The following is a 20,344-nucleotide window of genomic DNA, read 5'->3' on the forward strand; positions in this document are numbered from 1 at the left end:
ACGGGGTTTCACTGTGTTAGCCAGGATGGTCTCGATCTCCTGACCTCGTGAGCCACCGCGCCCGGCCTTTCTTTCTTTCCTTTTTTTTTTTTGACAGAGTCTCGCTCTGTCACCCACGTTGGAGTGCAATGGCGCGATCTCGGCTCACTCCGGTCTCTGCCTTCTGAGTTCAAGTGATTCTCCTGCCTCAGCCTCCTGAGTAGCTGGGATTACAGGCACCCACCACCACACCAAGCTTATTTTTCTATTTTTAGTAGAGACAGGGTTTCACCATGTTGGTCAGGCTGGTCTCGAGCTCCTGACCTCAAGAGGATCACCTCAGGTGATCCACCTGCCTCAGCCTCCCAAAGTGCTGGGATTACAGGCATAAGCCACCGTGCCTGGTCTGACTTACCCAATTTTATCGTGGTAGGCAGGAGAACAGATTCTTATTGAAACTGTGTAAACTGAGTCATAAAAAGTAAAAAGATTGAGTTATGATACTTTATACAGTATTTAATCATTGGTCTAAGCAGTTTCTGGACAAGACTGAACAATATATTCAGTATTTTTCTTTTTCTTTTTTTTTTTTTTTTGAGATGGAATCTTGCTCTGTCGCCCAGGCTGGAGTGCGGTGGCATGATCTTGGCTCACTGCAACCTCTGCCTTCAGGGTTCAAGCGATTCTCCTGCATCAGCCTTCCGAGTGGCTGGTATTACAGGCACATGCCACCACGCCCAGCTAATTTTTGTATTTTTAGTAGAGACGGAGTTTTGCCATGTTGGCCAGGCTGGTCTCCAACTCCTGACCTCAGGTGATCCGCCTGCCTCGGCCTCCCAAAGTGCTGGGATTACAGGCGTGAGTCACCATGCCCGGCCCTATATTCAGTATTTTTCTACAGAATCATTCATAAAATGTTTTTGGTGGCTTCTTTAGCTTATAACCTATATTAAAATCTTTCACAGGATATTTTTCTCCCTGATCTCTGAGGGGGAAAGATATTACTATTTCTATAAAGTATACCTTAAGTTGGGGGTTAGAGATAGATTGAGATGAAAGTATTGTTCTCTTATGACCATTTAAAATAAAATATTAACCACAATTAAATCATTCATTTAGTCTTAGGTAATTCTTCTTTTTTTGATCTTGTGTTAAGCAGCCTACTTACACAGAATTGACTGGTTTGTACAACATAATCATGAAAATCATGACCCATTCCCTTGATACAGTTATGACAGTTGTTGACTCATGATGTCAACTTTATACCAGGATGCCTGCATCCATGAGTCTTTTCCATGTAAATAGCCATAGTTAAGATGATTTGGTACAGTTACTAATAATCTTTTGATATTTATTTAAAAGACTTAATTTATAAGACACATTTCCTCAGGTATGGTGGCAGCAAAAATCTTGACGCACATTTAGTTCTTGAGTGTCATTGCTCCTGTGTGACTTAGTTGCTCACTATATCTCGTACACAACTGTCATCCTTAGAATTTTGTACACCATTGATATAGTTTGGATTTGTATCCCCACGCAAATCTAATGTTAAATCATAATCCTCTATGTTGGAGGTGGGGCCTCGTGGGAGATAATTGGGTCATGGGCTGGATTTTTCATGAATTGTTTAGCAACATCCCCCTTGGTACTGTCCTCCACAATAGTGAGTGAGTTCTTGTGAGATCTGGTCATTTAAATAGTGTGTAGCACCTCTCACCTTTCTCTTGTTCTTGCCTCTGCCATGTGATATGCATGCTCCGCCTTTGCCTTCCATCATGTTTGTAAATTTCCTGAGCCCCCACCCCAAGAACCCGAGCAGATACACTGTACTTCCTGTACAGCGAGCAGAATTGTGAGCCAATTAAACCTCTTAATAAATTACCCATTTTCAAGTATTTCTTTATAGCAATGCAAGAATGAACTAATACAACCATCAGTGAAGATTTCCTTCACCTGTCTTCTAGGACCCTTGTTTTCCAAATGCTATGTCTTTTTATTGATTTATTCTGTCCTTGGCAGGAGAATTCTTAGAATTCTCCCTGCCTGTAGAAAGCTACACATTCTCTAGTAGCTTTTTGAGAAAGGGTGCATGGGAGATACAGGTTTTAAAGACAATGCATGTTTGAAAAAGTTCATTCTATGTTTTCATGCTTGATTGATAGTTTGGCTGGGTATAGAACTCTAGGTTGAAATTCTTTTCCTTCAGAATTTTAAAGACACTGCTCCATTATCTTCTTCCTACTATTATCACCACTGAGAAATCTGAAGCCATTCTGATTTCAGATTTCTCCTCTCAGTGGAAGCTTGTAGAATTGGTTATTAGTCTTTACTCTTATGGAATTTCAATGGAACCTGCCCTTGTGTGGATCTGTTTATTATGGTCTGCTGGCATGCTTTGGGCTCTTTGGTCTGGAAATTCTTGCCCTTCAACTCTGGAAAGTTTTCTTAAATGATTTCATTGGTGATGTATTTGTGTGTGTGTGTGTGATTCCAATTTGAATATTTGGATGGATACTCCAATTGTATCTTTTCTTCTGATTTGTAATTTTGTCTTTTTGCTAAGGTTGGTTTCTTCAACTTTATCATCCAGTCCTTCTATTGAGTTTTTCATTTTTTTCTATCATGTTCTTAATTTTCATTCCTTTTCTATAGCATTCTATTCTTGACTCAAGAATGTAACATTTTGTCTGCATATATTCATTTTTTTGAAGTTTTCTTATTCCTGCATAGTCTATTGCTTCATGTATTTTTTTTGTTTTTGTTTTCTTTTGGTCTCTGTCATGTTGGAAACTTTTCTCAATTGCCTTCCTTAGGTAACTGCATAATGTGATGTGGAAGATTCAAAAGTTGATTGCCTTATCTAAGTTTGACAGTTTGAAACTTCCCTTTAGGCTGATCTGGGTCAGCCATTTTGGGAGAGTTCTCCAGAGACCTTAGGTCTTATGTCTTGTGCTGGTCAGACACCCTCAGGGAATAGTCTTCCATTTTTATAAATAGAGAAATAGGCTCTGATTGCCAGCACTCTGGGAGATTCATGAAGAGGACTAGGGATCTCTGCAGTCAGGACTTAGTCCTTCTCTTTTTGATATAGTACTTTCAGGTTTTGTTTTTATTTTATTTTTTTTAAGACAGAATCTTACTCTTGCTCAGGCCAGAGTGCACTGGCACAATCTTGGCTCTCTGCAACCTCTGCCTCCCAGGCCAAGGGATTCTCCTGTCTCAGCCTCCCGAGTACCTGGGATGACAGGTGTGTGCCACCACGCCCAGCTAATTTTTGTATTTTTAGTAGAGACAGGGTTTTGCCATGTTGGCCAAGCTGGTCTCGAACTCCTGACTTCAGGTGATCCACCTGCCTTGGCCTCCCAAAGTGCTGGGATTACAGGCATGAGCCACCGTGCCCGGCCAGGTACTCTCATTTTTAACTGCAGATGTTGTCTTCAGACTTTTGTTAGGGTTGGGAGGGGCAGATAGTCACTGTTAAATGTGTTTGGTAAAGGCTTCTAAGGTATCTTTCTGCTTCTTAAACAGCTGTCACTATTTTGGCCATTTTATCGTTCTCTCTGCTCCCTTCACTCTGGTTTTCAAAGGTGCTTGGTTCTTTTACTTTCTATGATTTTCAGATTTCTGCCAGGTAAATCAGATTGGTTCTTAACTTGTCACCACTGCAGCTTGGAATATTGTATGTTAGGGATTGCTACATTAGTTACAACTGGTCGTGCTTATTTATTTTTTTTGAGACAGAGTCTCACTCGGTCACCTAGGCTGGAGTGTAGTAGCTCGATCTCGGATCACTGCAGCCTCCACCTCCCAGGTTCAAGTGATTCTTGTGCCTGAGCCTCCCTGAGTAGCTGGGACTACAGGTGCGCCACCGTGCCTGGCTGATTTATGTATTTTTAGTAGAGACGGGGTTTTGCCATGTTGGTCAGGCTGGTCTGGAACTCATGGCCTTGAGTGGTCTGCCTACTTTGGCCTCCCAAAGTGTAGGGATTACAGGCGTGAGCCATCGTGTCCGGCTGGTCCTGCTTATTTTTCAGCTTCCCAAATCTTAGTAGCTGTTACCTCTTATTTCTCTCTGTTTTTTTAGGATTTATGTAGTTTTAGTGGGATTAGGTGTTTTTGGTTCATCATCTTAATACCATTCTAACATGCCTTTTAGATTTAAATATGTGTAATGTTAATAATAACTTACAATTAGAGCATCTTAAATAAATAAAACATATATTTACTCTCAACCAAATACAGTGAAAATTTTTCTTTAGATTCTATAGTTTTCAATAATTTGCATATGCAAAGTTTTCAAATAGTATAATATATATAAAATGTAATGGTTGACTAGAATTAATTCTAGTTTTTTTTTTTCTTTCTTTACTAATTGTGTGACTCCTGGCAAATGATTACATTCTCTGGTCATAAAAATTTGAGATTGTAGCGCTCTTATTTTACATGGCCATTGCAAGAGTGAAATAAAAAAAAAATTGAATGCAGCCTGGGCAACATAGTGAGACATTATCTCTACAGAAAATTTTAAAAATTAGCCAGTTGTGGTGGTGTACACCTGTGGTCCCAGTTACTCCAGAGGCTGAAGTGAGAGAGTCTCGTGAGCCCAGAAAGTTGAGGCTGCAGTAAGCTGAGCCATGATTGCACCACTGCACTGTAGCCTGTCTACAAACAAACAAAAAAACAAAAAGACTTGTGAAAAGTGCTGATTTTTAATTAGGAAAAGATTAAACATTGGATAGTCATGGAATTGTTTACCGAACATTAGAAATTGGTTGCAAGTGTTTATGCTTCTGTAAATAAACGATTGGTCTCATTACAAATGACCCAATATAAAACAAATTTCTTAAAACCTGTGACATTAATACAGTCAAGGTGAATCCTGCTTTTTTAGTAATATTAATAAAACTTAAAAGTAAATCACTTATGTTTCCTGTAGATTTTCTCAGAGTCATCTATCATAATAAGCACATAGTAGTTCCCATGTAGTGCCTGAAAAGTGCCCTACAAAAGTTATTTTTTCCATCTTGGATTCTGAACTGCAGATGTTTTTAGGCCAAGACTAAAATCTTAGTTGACATATTAGTTGACTTCTTCCTAGAAAGTAGGAGTTGAGATCCTAAAAATGAAGGTTCTTTTGAGATTTTTGTGGTAGAAACAAAAACACTGAGAATTTCAGCTCACTATTTATTGAGCAAATAACTGTGTTCTATACTATGGAAGAGAATGGAAAATGAATCAAGATGTGATTTATATCCTTATATAAAGATTATTTGCATAAAGATACAAGTAATGAAATGTGGTAAGTATAATGATGATATGCATAAAAGATCTTGAGAGAGTAATGATACCTGGTTTGGGGATGTGCGTATTAAGGAGAGAGTAAGCAAAGAATTACCAGTGATAGGGTAATATAGGTTGAATCATGTAAAGGATATATCAAGTAAACTATAATAGGATAGTTTCTTTGGGATAAAGGTGTTAGCCTTGACACTATTTATCTGAATAACAGCCTAATTATTTTCCTTTTCTAAACTGTTTCATCAGACACAGAAACAGAACCAATGTGTGAAGGGACGGATAAAGCTCTGTCAGCTGGTACTAAGTGTTGTCTGGGTTGTATTTCTGCTTGTATCAGTTTTGTGAAATTATTTAATCTTATTGGAGAATTCTGGATTTTCGGATTAGGGATGTCCAACCTGTATTATTAGTAGCCAGCAGCTTTCTCTTGGTAGACTATGTTTAGACTAAGAAAAAAGTAGTCAGGATTTACATTGGAAACGTATTTGGCAAGAGAAGGGAGGCTTGAAGAAGATATCATCCATTTGACAGTGTGTTCCATAATTTAAATCTTTGTGGATCAGACTTCCTAAAAACACTTTGCTTCCAGAATGTAAGAAAGTGTTCATTAGGCAGCTCTGAATATTTTGGCTATGTGTACCATCTTTCCCCACCCAATTAAACATAGATTCCAGTGCTACAGTAATATCAATTCTGTTCCAGCCTTTCTCAATTTACCAAATCTTGCTTTTGTTTTTAATTATAATTTTTTTTGAGACAGGATCTGGCTCTGTTGACTAGGCTGGATGGAGTGCAGTGGTTCAAGTTCACTGTAGCCTTGAACTTCTGGGCTCAAGTGATCTTCCTGCATCAGCCTCTTGAGTAGCTGGAAGTACAGGTTCATATTACCACACCTGCTAATGTTTTAAAAATTTTTTTTGTAGAGACAGAGATCTCGCTTTGTTGGCCACACAGGTCTCAAACTCCTGGCTTCAAGAGAGCCTTCCGCCTTGGCCTCCCAGAGTGTTGGGATTATAGGCGTGAAGCACTGTGCTTGGCCTAAATCTTGCTTTTAATGAATAGTCTTTGCTTGAGAATCACAGTTGTATTTTTAAAGAATTAATATGGCTTGGATCAAGTTTAACTTTTTTTTCTGATATACTGAAGTTGTTACATACATTATTCATTTTGCCTCATGGAAAATACATAAGGACCTTTTAAAGATAAGCAATTAAAAAAACTTCTATTATGGAAAATTTCAAATATATACTGAAATAGAATGAGATAATAAATTCTGTGTGCCCATTGCTCAGCTTGAACCATTGTCAAGTCATAGGGCCAATCTCCTTTTAGCTATATCCCTATTGCTCCCCTATACCCTTAAAACGTTTTAGTAAATACCTATATTTAGTGATAGATTAGAACAAGATACACAGGTTAGCTAGATTTTAGGAAGGTAGACTGAGGAAGAGAGAAAGAAAACGTGGATTCTATTGCTGATGTGAACAGGTTCTCTCTGTGCTTTTGTCCTTCCCTTCTCTTTGATTGATATGTTTCTGCCAACCCACATTTGTTGGAGCTCTTTCAAATTTGTCTTGCTAATATATCTATTAGACTGAGTTTTACTCTTTTTTAAAATTCCCTTCTTTCCATCAGGGTGCCTATAATTCTTTGTTTTTATTTGCTTTTCACTCACATCAAAAAGTTGGGAGGTCTTTGTCAGGGCATGAAATGTAATTTGCCCTGGGACTAAACACTCACCTGGGGATTAATGTTTGTGACCATCTGTACTACTGAAGAGAAGAAATTATTTTTATATCTATTGTAAATTACTCAAAATAAGCTTTTTGCCATCTTCTAGAGATTCTGTTATCAAGGTTCAAAAATTTAATTGTAGGCTTTAACTGTTCTGCTAGATTTGAGCGCTTTGGGGCTTTTAGATTCTGTGGAGAAAATCTTTAGCCTTCTATAAATTGAAATTAACTTAATCAAGTCATTTTCAGGATTTAAACAATTTTCTAGAAATTATAAAATTGAAATTCTTTTCATGATAAAACTATAAAAGGTAAAAAAAAAAAAAAAAAGGCCTTGAGCAAGGTTTAACTTTTTTTTTTTTTTTTCTGGACTGAAATGGAGGCTTTCTTTCAAGCGAATTCCCTGATGTTTGCTCTGTGTGATTTGGCTCCATCTCTGTAACTGCTAATATGTGGCATGGATTTCAAGTTGTTTGGGATCTGGATGTGCCCAAAGTCTGTATTGCAAGACGGGATTCACAGGCATTATGTTACAAAACTGGCTTGCTGCCTTCTGTTTTCTTTTTCTGTGTCCTGTGTAGCTGCATTGTTTGTTGCAGTATATGCATTAGCTGTTGTCTATGTTCAGTTTCCTGCAGGCTGACAAAGTGGGAGGGGCTTTGTTTGTTACATAGCTGAGTTTTCACTGTGTGAGTTCTTGAGTGCACATTGCAGCCATCTTAATTACACTTTTGTGCAACTGAGACTGTGCAGCTGTCTCAAAATGGCTGCTAACCTAGTCTTTGTAGCTGCTTAGGCAGCAAGTATGTCAGTGAGGAGACTTGTCACATGCATCAGGACCAGAGGTAAGAACCAATTACTCTTTTATCTTAAACATTCTCATTTTTTTCTTTTTTAAAAAGGAATTTAACTGAGTTTACTTAGAGGGGTGAACTTAGAGCTTGGTTTTTAAAAAGTTGAAATGTTTGGTAGAACCTTTAAGCCTTTATTATGGAAACAGTACATAGCATGGTGGGGTCAAAGGTTAAATTCCTGTAATTTCTCACCATTTTATGTTCTGTCATTGCCAGAACATTTGATCACCATAGTAGTGCATTTCTGGCCTAATTAATGTAATATTCCTTTTGTGTAGGCTATTTTAGTGTGTTTGGTATTTATTTGTAGAAATTAAAACAATATATTATCTGAATAGATTTTTTTTTTTAAAGGATCCATAAATAAGCCTTGTTTTGCACAAAGACTACAATTTTTCTACGGTTTTGTGAGGTATTGTGTGGAAGCTTTTTGGAAAGAAGGGTAATTATATAAATCATGAAAAAAAATTTTTAATACTGTCCAAAATCTTTTTTTTTGGCATTATGGGTTGCAATTCTTTCTCATCATGCTGCCTCCTCCCAGTATCCAACTCTTTGACATTTTTAATGCTGCTTTGCTTCTTTGTTCAAATTACTTTTTGCTTAAGTTGGCATTCAGATTCAGATTTTGAATTCAGAAATAAATTCACATCTAGTCATGGATACCTCTTTTTAAAAAATATATCGAATGTATTCAAATACCATCAGAGCTGAAGTACTCAGTTAATTAAGTTATATTTTCATTTTAGTCTTAATTCAAACCTGTAGTATATTTAAAAGAAATATAGCTCAATGATTTTGTAAATTTAATTTCAAAAAGTTTAAAAAGCTTTCTTAACATCGTTCTGGAGTAGAAATGTTTATTGAGATACTGTAAGTCTGTGGTTACCCAGAAAGATGAGAGAATGAAATTCTTATTCACGTAGTATTTCAGATAGCAGAAAAGGCATACTTTAAGCAGCAATACTTAAATTGCAGTACCTGTTAAAATATTTTTTAGCTGGTATAATATACTCCTGGTTTTGTCCGTAGAGTATTAAGAATATATCCCTGACTTATATGACATAGAACAGTAAGTTCTAAACTTTCTGAGTAGAGCAGCTTTCTAAAAACAGAAACTTTTTGCATGTTAAACTCTTAGGGAGGATTCCAATATATAAAAGGGATACTTATGGTTTCTGCTTAATTCTGCAAGGCTTAAGAAACAAAAGGACACGTGATATTTTATTGTTATGTACTTATTTTATATTGTAAACTTATTCACATGCCATGTGTATTTAATAAAATGACAATAATTATGCTATTAAGATAAACAAAACTTTGAAACGAGATCGTACATGACAATTATAATCTTGTATTAGATCCAGATCTAGTTCACTTATTTGTAGAACCTTGGCCTCTTAAGGCACTGTGGAATTCAGTTTGAAAATTATTCTAGAATGTGTCTTCGTTATGTTGATTTTTGATGTTCATGAAGATGGAATATAAGATCTATATGTACATGACTTAACAGTTTAAAATTGTTGACTTGTCTCAGCCTTGTGTTTATATTTGTTAGTTACATTTTTTTTAAACAAAATAATTGTTTTTCCTAACTAAATCAGTGTCCATTTATTTAGTGGCTTAAAATATATTCTGGGATCAGTATTTATCTCAGTTTCATCAACAGCTTTAGCATTTTTGTTTCACTTTAGTCACTACATTGTAAAATCTTTAGGGCTGTCTTATATGACATAGTAGATTCTCATAATTTGAACACTAATTTATGTAAATCATTCAGTCATATGAACTGTCCCTAAAAAAGAAAAAGAAAAACATTTCAATGTGTTTGAGGGATTCTATTCATCATTCCTTTCAGTAAGGTTATCCTTGGAGTGAGTACGACATAGAAAAGTGAATGTGCTGTGACCTTGATCACTCTTATTTTCATGCCTTTTAATAGTAATAACAGCTCATTTTCTTGGTGGCGAGAGTGGGAGGGGAGGAGACTCTAGTGTTTAAAAATATGTGTATTTCAAAACATTTTATATAATGTCGAAAAACTGTCCATGTTGAAATTATTGAGCAGTTTATGCTGGTCTTGAGTGGGATCTTAGGGAAATTTTAATAACCCAGTCTTTTTGCCTTCTATTGCTAACTGTAATATTTGCCCCTACCCTCTACAAGATTATTACTTGTACATGAGGAAATACTAATGCCCTATGGTTACTCAGGATATTATTGCTAATTCTTTCCCTGCTGTGTTGCATTTTTGCAACTGTAAGCATAAATTACCCCTTAATGAGATGATTGCTTTTGGGATTGGTGATAGTTCTCAAATTTTCTGTTCCAAGTTCCAGTTAGCTATTATGCTGGGTAATTGAGGGCATAATAAATCTGGGAGCTGAATAATTGAAGTTTTATGATGTTATTTTGTCACTTTTAAAAATTCTCCCCTTTTGTTTACCCTTTTTCATGAACAATTTCATCTGCATAAGCCTCTAAGAGAAACGTTAGGGTGGTGGCACTGGCCAAGGGTCCAAACCTGAATTTGAATACTGTTTTTGCTACCTTTTTCTGACATTGACGAGCTTATTCCATTTTCTTTCTTTCCTTTCATTCTTTCTTTTTTTTTTTTTTTGAGACGGAGTTTCACTCTTATGGCACAGGCTGGAGTGCGATGATGCGACCTCGGCTCACTGCACCCTCTGCCTCCTGGGTTCAAGCCATTCTCCTGTCTCAGCCTGCCTCCTGGGTTCAAGCCATTCTCCTGTCTCAGCCTCCCGAGTAGCTGGGATTACAGGCATGTGCCACCATGCCCGGCTAATTTTTATATTTTTAGTAGAGATGAAGTTTCTTCCTGTTGGTTAGGCTGGTCTCGAACTCCTGACCTCAGGTGATCTGCCCGCCTTGGCCTCCCAAATTGCTGGGATTACAGGCGTGAGCCACTGTGCCCTGCTAATTTTTTTTTTTTCAAGACGGAGTCTCACTCTGTCGCTGAGGCTGGAGTGTAGTGGTGAAATCTCAGCTCACTGCAACCTCCGCCTCCCAGGTTCAAGTGATTCTCCTGCCTCAGCCTCCCGAGTAGCTGACATTACAGGCGCCCATCACCACGCCCGGCTAATTTTTGTAGTTTTAGTAGAGATGGGGTTTCATTATGTTGGCTAGGCTGGTCTTGAACTCCTGACCTAAAGTGATCCGCCTGCCTAGGCCTCCCAAAGTGTTGGGATTATAGGCGTGAGCCACTGTGCCCAGCCTTCTTTCTTTCTTTACTGGAGACAGAGTCTCACTCTGTTTCTCAGGCTGGAGTGCAGTGGCAATCTGAGCTCACTGCAACCTCCACTTCCTGGGTTCAAATAATTCTTGTGCCTCAGCCTCCTGAGTAGCTGGTATTACAGGCATGTGCCACCAAGCTAATTTTTGTGTTTTTAGTAGAGACGGGGTTTTATCATGTTGGCCAAGCTGGTCTCGAACTCCTGGCCTCAAGTGATCTGACCACCTCAGCTTCCTGACATGCTGGGATTACAGGCATGAGTCATCGTGCCCTGTGTTCATTCCATTTTTTGATTTTCGTTTCTTCGTCTATAAAATGGGGGAAAATTCCTATCTATTTGGTAAGCATATGCTCAGAATCAATTTACATAATGTTTCAGAATAGTATCTTGAAATACTCTGCAAAAATCTTGCATACTAATTTTCTCAGTAATATCCAAATGCATTTCAGTTTATTTGCCTCTCAAGTGTCATATACCTTTTCAAGTGTGATTGGATCAGTGTGTATTTAAAAACTATGGGAAATTTCTTACATAACTCATGCTCAGAAGCAAGAAGTGCTCAGTAACATCATATCCACTTAGTAATGTTATATATTCGTTTTTGTAGTACCGGGTCCTACTCTGTTAGCATAAATTAGCCATCCTTTGTTGTGTATGGATATGGCAGATGTATTTATTAAGTAAAGCCAATATAGAATGTTGACATTACAGAATTTAGAGGAGTAGGAGAAGTGTTTTGGGTATAGTCTGGCTGAGTTCTTCAAATACACTGTGAGAAAATAACTTATCTAAAAACATGACTTGAATTCACGGCCTAGAGTTTCCTGTGTTTCAGTACAAATAAGAATCATAAAAACAGTAAATTCTCTTTGAAAAAAATTCATTTTCAGAGCTATAAACTGGCAGCCAGCAAACTTACTTTTATTCTTTAGTCACCAGCCCATTTCTCTAATTGTTTGTTTTTTGTTTTTTTTTGTTTTTGAGACAGAGTTTTGCTCTTGTTGCCTAGGCTGGAGTGCAATGGCGCGATCTCGGCTCACCGCAACCTCTGCCTCCCAGGTTCAAGCAATTCTCCTGCCTCAGCCTCCTGAGTAGCTGGGATTACAGGCATGCACCACCACGCCCGGCTAATTTTGTATTTTTAGTAGAGACTGGGTTTCTCCATGTTGAGGCTGGTCTTGAACTCCTGACCTTAGGTGATCCGCCCCCCTCGGCCTCCCAAAGTGCTGGGATTACAGGTGTGAGCCACTGCCCCCAGCCGCATTTCTCTAATTGTTAACATTTAAAGTTGTCAGATTTTACCTAAAAATCTAGATGTCTTGCCTCTTGAAAAGCAAACAACATTTTTGCTTGAGGATAGCAATCTACAATTGAGTATAGATGCTGTCTCCTTCAGATAGGGCCTTCTCTTGCCCACCTCTGGTCCTCTTCACTGAATCACGTTACCTGCGTGGCCTTGGAAGACAGTTCCTTTTAAAGACCTATCCTACGTATTTGATAGTTTATTGGCAGCCTTAAATATCTAAAATATAACTTCTAACCCAAAAGAAAGTAAACATAAGTAAAATGTAGCCCACTTTACTTGGTAGGAGAGACTTAGAATATATAAAGTCAGTTTACTCTTTAGAAGATATGGCACCTTTTGTAACCTTTCACTTTGTCCTAATTTTATATAGAGTGCCATGGGAGCCAAATGAAGGCGATCCAATGGCATAACAACAAGTAACGATTGAAAGTGAAGAGATTAAAGAAATACTAATTAGAAACATCTAAGTACCTTGAGATCTTTTATGTGATAATCAGTTCTGTTTTCTTTAAATGTTACCGCTGTGTTAAAGGACATCACTATCAACTTGATGTTCTTAATGGTGATACTGAATAAGAAAAAGTTAAAGTGTATTCAAGCTATGCAGTTTACTGAACAGATAAATGAAATAACATTTTATAAAAGATTTTTGCTCAAATTAGTTGAGCTAAGAAGTTTATCACTGAAAATAATGAGTAAATTTCCTAATAGAACGTTTTCTTAACCGTACACTAGATTAGATAATGGCCGTTAGGCCATTACAAACTTTATTTTTGTTGAAAACTTACATCTATTTACATTTATTAATTTAACATTTACAGTGTCTATGTGAAGACTACCTTGATGATGCATGAAACATGATAATTTATAATCTTGATCCGACTTAAATTTGAATTCCACATTTCCCAGAGTGAAAGCCAGCTTGTTAACATTCAAATAATACCACGACATTGGTAACTCTAAGGAAGTGCTAAAAGAATGTTATGCCTTTTTGGAAAATGGTTTTCTAGTTAGAGTTCAACTTTAGAGAAAATTGAAAAAGTGATTAACTTGCACAGGGAACAGTGACTCCCCTGCTTTACTGCTCTTCACACTTTGAAAAGAGAAAGTGATTTGAGAGAAAGCCTAATGTCTATTCAAATAAGTGATTGTTTTTTAATTGCTCAGGTTAGAACTCTCACAAAGAGTTCTCTGTTGGTGATATGTAACAGTCTGTTATTAGTCATTAATATGTGAATATGGAAATTGTGAAAACAGCACAAATTGATTTAGCAAATCTTCATCGGTTTAGTGAAAGAGGGACCTTAACACTGGAGAGAGGTCTGAGGAGTTGCTTCTGCATCTGCCTGAGGGAATCTTGTCTTTCCTTCTGAAGTAAGGCAGATACAGCTAGCCAACTGCCAGTAGAACTATCTGACTCGTGTATCCCTTTGTTGGATATAGAAATACCTGTACCATGGCATACATAGTGGAAAACATTAGTATAGAAGTTAGGAAAAGATTACTTCTGCTCTGGTACTGTTATTAAGTAATTGTGTAGTTTTGGATAAATATTTAACCTCTTTGTGTTATCCCTGATCATTAAATGAGATGGGTCGTTGGAAGAACACCAACTTTGAGTCAAACAGAGTCAGGGTGAATCCATGTTCTTCCTCTCATTAGTTATAGGTTACATGAAAAATGGATATATAGTGCTCAAAGTACAGTACCTATTTATGATTATGTGTTCAGTAAGTCTTAGGTATTTTGTTTGTTTGTTTTGAGACAGAGTTTTGCTCTTGTTGCCCAAGCTGGAGTGCAATGGTGCTATCTCAGCTCACTTCAACCTCCGCCTCCCAGGTTCAAGCGGTCTTCCTGCCTCAGCCTCCTGAGTAGCTGGGATTATAGGCGTGCGCCACCATGCCTGGCTAATTTTGTATTTTTAGTAGATACGGGGTTTCACCATGTTGGCCAGGTTGGTCTCGAACTCCTGACCTCAAGTGATCTGCCTGCCTCGGCCTCCAAAAGTGCTGGGATTACAGGTGTGAGCCATCATGCCTGGCGAAGTCTTAGGTATTTTTATGGAATGAGGCAAGTTACTTATTTTCAGAACCTCAGTTTTTCTTGTTTTTAAAATGGGAATAATGTTTATCATAAATAACTAATATTGGGGTTTAAATGAGGATTACAAATATAAAGTCAAGTGAAGTGTAGCACAAATTAAATATTGGTTGCATTTGTTTCACAAGACTCCCTTTAGCACAGATCTTTCTTTTTTCTTTTTTTTCTTTTAAAAATCATTATTTCAGGAAGAATGGAGTTGGGAGAAATCTGGTCTACTGGGTAGTTTAGAAAAGGATCTTTAGGGAGAGGGCGTTTTTAGGGGCCTGGCTGATTTACAGTAAAAATGTCACAGAGCAGGGTCTTTAGAATCTCCAAGTGAAGACTTTGAAGAGTCTAAAGGGGACAAAATAAGAATTCTTACTTGTGCAAAGGCAGCATGGTAGAGTGAAAAGTAAAACAGACTGTGAATTGATCAGTTACTCAACAAATGTAACAGTTATTTATTATGCACGTATTATTTGCCAGGTACTGTTTGATGCTTGGCATATAAGATCCTTGCTCTCTCTCAGGGAGTTTACACTTGTGGAGGGAGTGGGAAGACACAGACAATAAATATGAGAGAAGGTTGCAAATACTTAAGGATTGTGAATGCTGTGGGGTAGGGTAGAATAGGTATCTAAGAGTTAGATGAGCACTACACAAAATGTGGCCTGTGATCAGTCTGAGAACTGTTCGCTTCTGGTCCTCTGTGAGATAAGAACTGAAATTGAGAGTTTATAGAAATTTTTACATCAATCTGATAATGTAATTTTATGTCAGTTGAGTCAAAACAATTAAAACTCATATTTTATATGCCTTATTTTTAATTTCATTTTTCAGGTAATTCATTGCCACCATATTTTACAATAGCATTGATCTATAGGGGGTTGAAAATAAAACACCAGTCTTTACTGTATTCATTTTAGCAGTGAGCTAGATCAACAGTTGCCATTGTTAGTACTATTAGTAAGCATGTTGTGGAGATTTTCAGCTTCTTTTGATGAATAATTCACTGTCAAGTAATTAGCTTATTTGGCTTAGAAATGCTTACATCCATGTTATTTACACTATATTTTATGTTGGACTAAGTTATTTTAGGTCTTTTGATTTTCAAGTACTTTTATTCATGGTTGGATGCATGATACAGGTAGGAAGAGAGCAAAATTAAAACTGTAAGGTATATAATAAGTGATTTCTTTTTTTAATTTTTAACTTCTAGATTCTGTTCTCAATGCTTAGATTATTTCTAACATTTTTTCTCAACTCATATTTTATGATCAGTATATGGTACTTAGAAAGCTCTTTTGATAGAAGATCTTTCCTCCAACCAAGAGTTAATTTATGCATGAAATTGTATCATTATATTTGTCCCTGTCACTTCATCTGCTGCTGGTGGGTCATAGATCCTGAGAAGAGAATATAGTTGTTTGAGGAAATTTATCATTGATAACCTAGATAATATTTTTGATTGTCTATATAAGTCTACCATTTGCTATTGATAAATGATAACTTTATGCGTCCCCTCATTTATAGCCCCATTATCTTTTTTATGTGATAGGGGTAACTTAAGAAGTATGTTGAAGATAGCTGAAAATAAGATTTAAAAATATGGAAAATATTTTGGATAACCCCTAGTAAGCATTTTAAGTACTTCTTTTCATTTTGTTATTTCAGATGCGGGACTAAACTAGTTTCTGGATTGTTACTTTAAAATGAAATTTAATATATCTCTAGCCTTAATGAAAATGGTAGTGGAGTAGAATTATGTATTAGTAGATAATAAATTAACTAAAAAATAAGTAAAAATAAAGAAAAGGGCCTTGCAGATAATGACTCAACTCTTGCCTTGTCAGATCTGGCCAGTAAAAACAATACATGAATGATACAGGTTTGAAAAGAATGTGGCACAGACAGAATATTTTCTTGGGAAGACATTCGTAATTTAATGTGCCTAGGTTTTTATACTCAGCACATGCTTTGGTAATATTAACTAGTGGTAAATGCGTTGAATTATTTAACCATCATAATAGTGATACCTGAAGGTACACAATTCTTATTATTTGGTGAAATGTTAAACAATGTACTTCTAAGAGCAAATCTACTTAATAATGTTTACTATTTAATTGATTAGTTAAAATTTGAAAGGTAGTTGTAGAGTAGAATGAGGATAACATTAGGTAATGTGAATTATAATTTGTATTTTTAATGATTGCCAAACAGCAACCATTGAATTTACGTGGTCTGTGCCATAAGTAAGCTAAGGCTTTTGAATATCTCTGAGAGTTAAAAATATTTTTCTTGTGGTGGGGGGTGGAATTTCAGTTATATAAGAATTATAAATTGGCTTTCTTTTATTACCTGGATTTGAATTCTATTCAAATATGTATATCAAATATATGTAGATAACTAGATATATTCTAGAACCAGTCAGTACATGTTGGGGAACGAATGGGGAGGGTTTACTCAGCAGTACTCTCCTTTAGTTTGGTCATGAAATGAGGACTGCTTTATGTAAATTGTTCTTACTGGCGCCAGCTAGCTGTAACTGCAGTCTGGCTGTGCTAGGGTAGCAAATAAAATGTGTCATGGATTTTCTGTTTGGAATGTATAAGAATTCAGCCTTTTGGACTGAAAGAACAGAGTTGATACATTAGAATAGCAGTAGTGAGACCACAATTGACCGTGAATATGTGAAATAGTGAGAAGCTATAAGCCTTTTAAGCTTTTAGTTCTTTTATAGGTTTATGCCTATTGATACTATTGGGTAATATGTGGGAGGTACTTAACTGCACACAGTTGCTGCAGACCTAATAGTTGGCAGCATAGAAAGCAGTACAAAGAATTCTGATTCTAGGCATTTTCACTTTGAAATAGTCATTTTGAAGATATACTCTGTGTGTTCTGTGAGCTTCATTGACATATTGTCTGACGTTTTTTGGCTTTTGTGGTAAATGGGATGTATGCTGCACAAACTACCCAACAGATGTGAACCACTGTTTGAAAGGAATTTTAATATGTAGCCAACCTACTGTATTCTTGTTTTTTTTTTTAATGAATATGAATCAAACAAGAAATTTAGACTCAAGAAGGCTGACCTAGAAGTCTGCATTAGCTTTTAATGTTTATACAAATGAACTAAGTAGCAGTGGTTTACAGAAGAGGAAGTCCTTTTCACAGTGTCAAGCTGCCCACAGGTAAGAGATTCAGGTCCTTTTTCTGTGACACCTACCCCCCAGGCTTTATGTTTTTCTCTCACCATTGGGAAGTTTTTAAAAATTTGTTTGTTTTTAGTTCTAATGAAAACAGGATTGGTAGATCGTTTAATGTTAATATTCAGGAGATTTTGAATGCCACATTTGGATTTGGTATTTTTTAAAATGTAATTTTCATCTTCTCAAAATTCCTTCACATTTGAATTGAAATGAACTAACAGTGGACTTCATATATGAATATTACTCATGCATACAATATGTTCATATTACATAGAAATCAGTTTTAGATCTCTTTTCATTATAATCTGTTACTATATTCTCACTTGTAGTGACACCAACTGGTACACGCAGAGATGACATTTTGTAACCTCACTTAAGTATAAAGTTTTAGTTTAAATTTACCACTTTGAATTCACCTTTACAAATCAGAGTGCTTATGTTTTCAAATATGGCTCATTGACATACATTAGATAATGTATATTTATACGTATAACTTGGTCAAGTTTTCTACTTCCACCCTTATTCTTTCCATTTCTCTATATTTAAATTTATTATTATTTTAATAAAGTGATTTTTAAAAGTCTAAAATGAATGTATTAATTAGGAATTCCATTAAATTTAATATTTCTTAACCTGGGTTAAAGGAACACAGTCATTTGTTATTTTTTTCTATGCATGAAATATTGTATACAAAAATATAAAATTCCATTGCAATAAAAATAATCTATTACCATTGCTGTAAAGATAGGAAGGTGTATGTTTATAAAGAAATGCCAATGTATGTGTTCATTCGTATCAGTATGGCCAGAAATATATTACTGATTGTAATAATTTTTGGAGGGTGGGTGAAGAGTTGAATAGCAGAGTAAAGTGAAGAGTGGTAGTGAGGTAGCTTAGAGTAGTGTATCAAAGAAAGGAATTACGTCAGGCAGCTCTCTGCTCTTTCCCTCCCTCTTTAGAAGTCAAGCAGCAGGCTCTTTCTGTAACCAAAGTGTTACTTTTAGGTGGGACTTCCAGTTCTCTAGTTTCTGAAAGTTTGGTCACTTATTGCTACATAGTTGTATACTTTAAAACTGGGGGCCAGCTGTGATAGAAGCCATACTCATGTTTCAGGGGCAGGAACTGTTCCTTACTTGTTGCCTTTTGACAGTGTTGCTTGGATTTAAAAAAAAAAAGCATATATTTTATTAAAGTATAGAAACGTAACTTTTTTGTGTATGTTTCATCTCAGTAAACAATTTCCCTATGATTGACAAAATGATGATAGTAGAAAGAAATCAATTTTGATTGATGTGTTTGAGGTTGGATGAGGAGAAGGTCATGCTTCTTGGTGTGGAAGACATACACATCTGAAACAGTAGGAAAAAGTTTTTCAAACTTCTCTTGTGCTATTATATTGGTTAGGGGAATGCTGGGCTGGGAAGATAGTTGAGATGGGCTAGTTTTTACATGTAGACAAAGAGAAAAAGAGTTGATAGACAAAAACAGGAATTTATTGAATGCTGTTAGAGTTGGAGGTCATAGCAAAGAAAGATGAGGGATAGTAGGACAGAGGTATATTTTGTACATAGACAATCAAAACAAAGATAAAAGTCATGAGTATGATTACAGGCGTGGTGGCTCACGCCTGTAATCCCAGCACTTTGGGAGGCCGAGGCAGGTGAATCACCTGAGGTCAGGAGTTCGAGACCAGCCTGACTAACATGGTGAAACCCCGTTTCTACTAAAAATACAAAAAATTAGCCAGATGTGGTGGCGCACGCCTGTCATTCCAGCTACTTGGGAGGCTGAGGCAGGAGAATTGCTTGAATCCAGGAGGCGGAGGTTGCAGTAAGCCAAGATCGCACCATTGCACTCCAGCTTGGGCAACGAGAGCGAAACTCCGTCTCTAAAAAAAAAAAAACCAAAAACAAAAAAACAAAACACCAAAAAAACAATGAGGATAAAGGTATATAGTCTTTGAGGCTATTGAAGTTGAGTGTGAATGATCCAAAATTTGGAGTATAAAAATCTTTGAGTTCCTAAAAAGTGTTTGTGTTCCTTTTAAGAAAGAAAATGTATTTAGCAAGCAATGTAGAATCTCAAAATCTTCAAAATGAAATGAACCTAAGTGGTCAGGTAGTTTCTAATATTGCGCTTTGCACAGGAACCTACTGTTTGATATTCCTGACAGATAATTATCTAGTTTATACTTCACTATTTCTAATGACAGAAGGGAGAGTCTCTATTTTCATAAATCAGTTTCTTCTTTTATTGGGCATCCAAACAAATTAACATTTGTTGATTTTGAGATGAAGTTGCCTTTTATTACTTTTATTTTTGCTTCTCATAGCCCCCCACTTTCTGTCTGTCTGTAGCTCTCTTTCTCTTGTATCTCTTTTACATGACAAATATGTACTATTTAAAGAAAGCTCATTAAAATTTTCTTATGTTTTCTAGGCTAAATATCAATATCTTTTATTTTTTCCCGACATTTCCTCATACAACTTACTGTTCCAGAGCATTCTTTAGCATGGTCATCCCACAGTTATTAATAAGTCCTTCTTTATCTGTGATGCTCAGAACCAAACATAATTACTCTAAAAATTTTCCCCTTCTCCTTGGCTATCTATTTGTTCTACAGTTT

At 36.4% G+C, this 20,344-nt stretch overlaps 1 protein-coding gene across 2 annotated transcripts in view; it reads left to right on the forward strand.

The window, feature by feature from the left end:
• Positions 1-7,536: 7,536 nt before the first annotated feature.
• ATF7IP (activating transcription factor 7 interacting protein) overlaps positions 7,537-20,344 on the forward strand; it is a 116,157-nt gene continuing 103,349 nt past the window's right edge. The window contains exon 1 of one of the 2 annotated variants that reach the window (XM_014347106.4): positions 7,537-7,855. In XM_014347106.4, the coding sequence (XP_014202592.3) occupies positions 7,839-7,855 (17 nt within the window). In that variant the 5' untranslated portion in view covers positions 7,537-7,838. The remainder of the gene's footprint in view (positions 7,856-20,344) is intronic. The other variant, XM_034935409.3, reaches the window with a different exon arrangement.

This window comes from Pan paniscus, chromosome 10 (assembly GCF_029289425.2).
Source record: "Pan paniscus chromosome 10, NHGRI_mPanPan1-v2.0_pri, whole genome shotgun sequence".
In the NCBI taxonomy this organism is placed as follows: domain Eukaryota; kingdom Metazoa; phylum Chordata; class Mammalia; order Primates; family Hominidae; genus Pan; species Pan paniscus.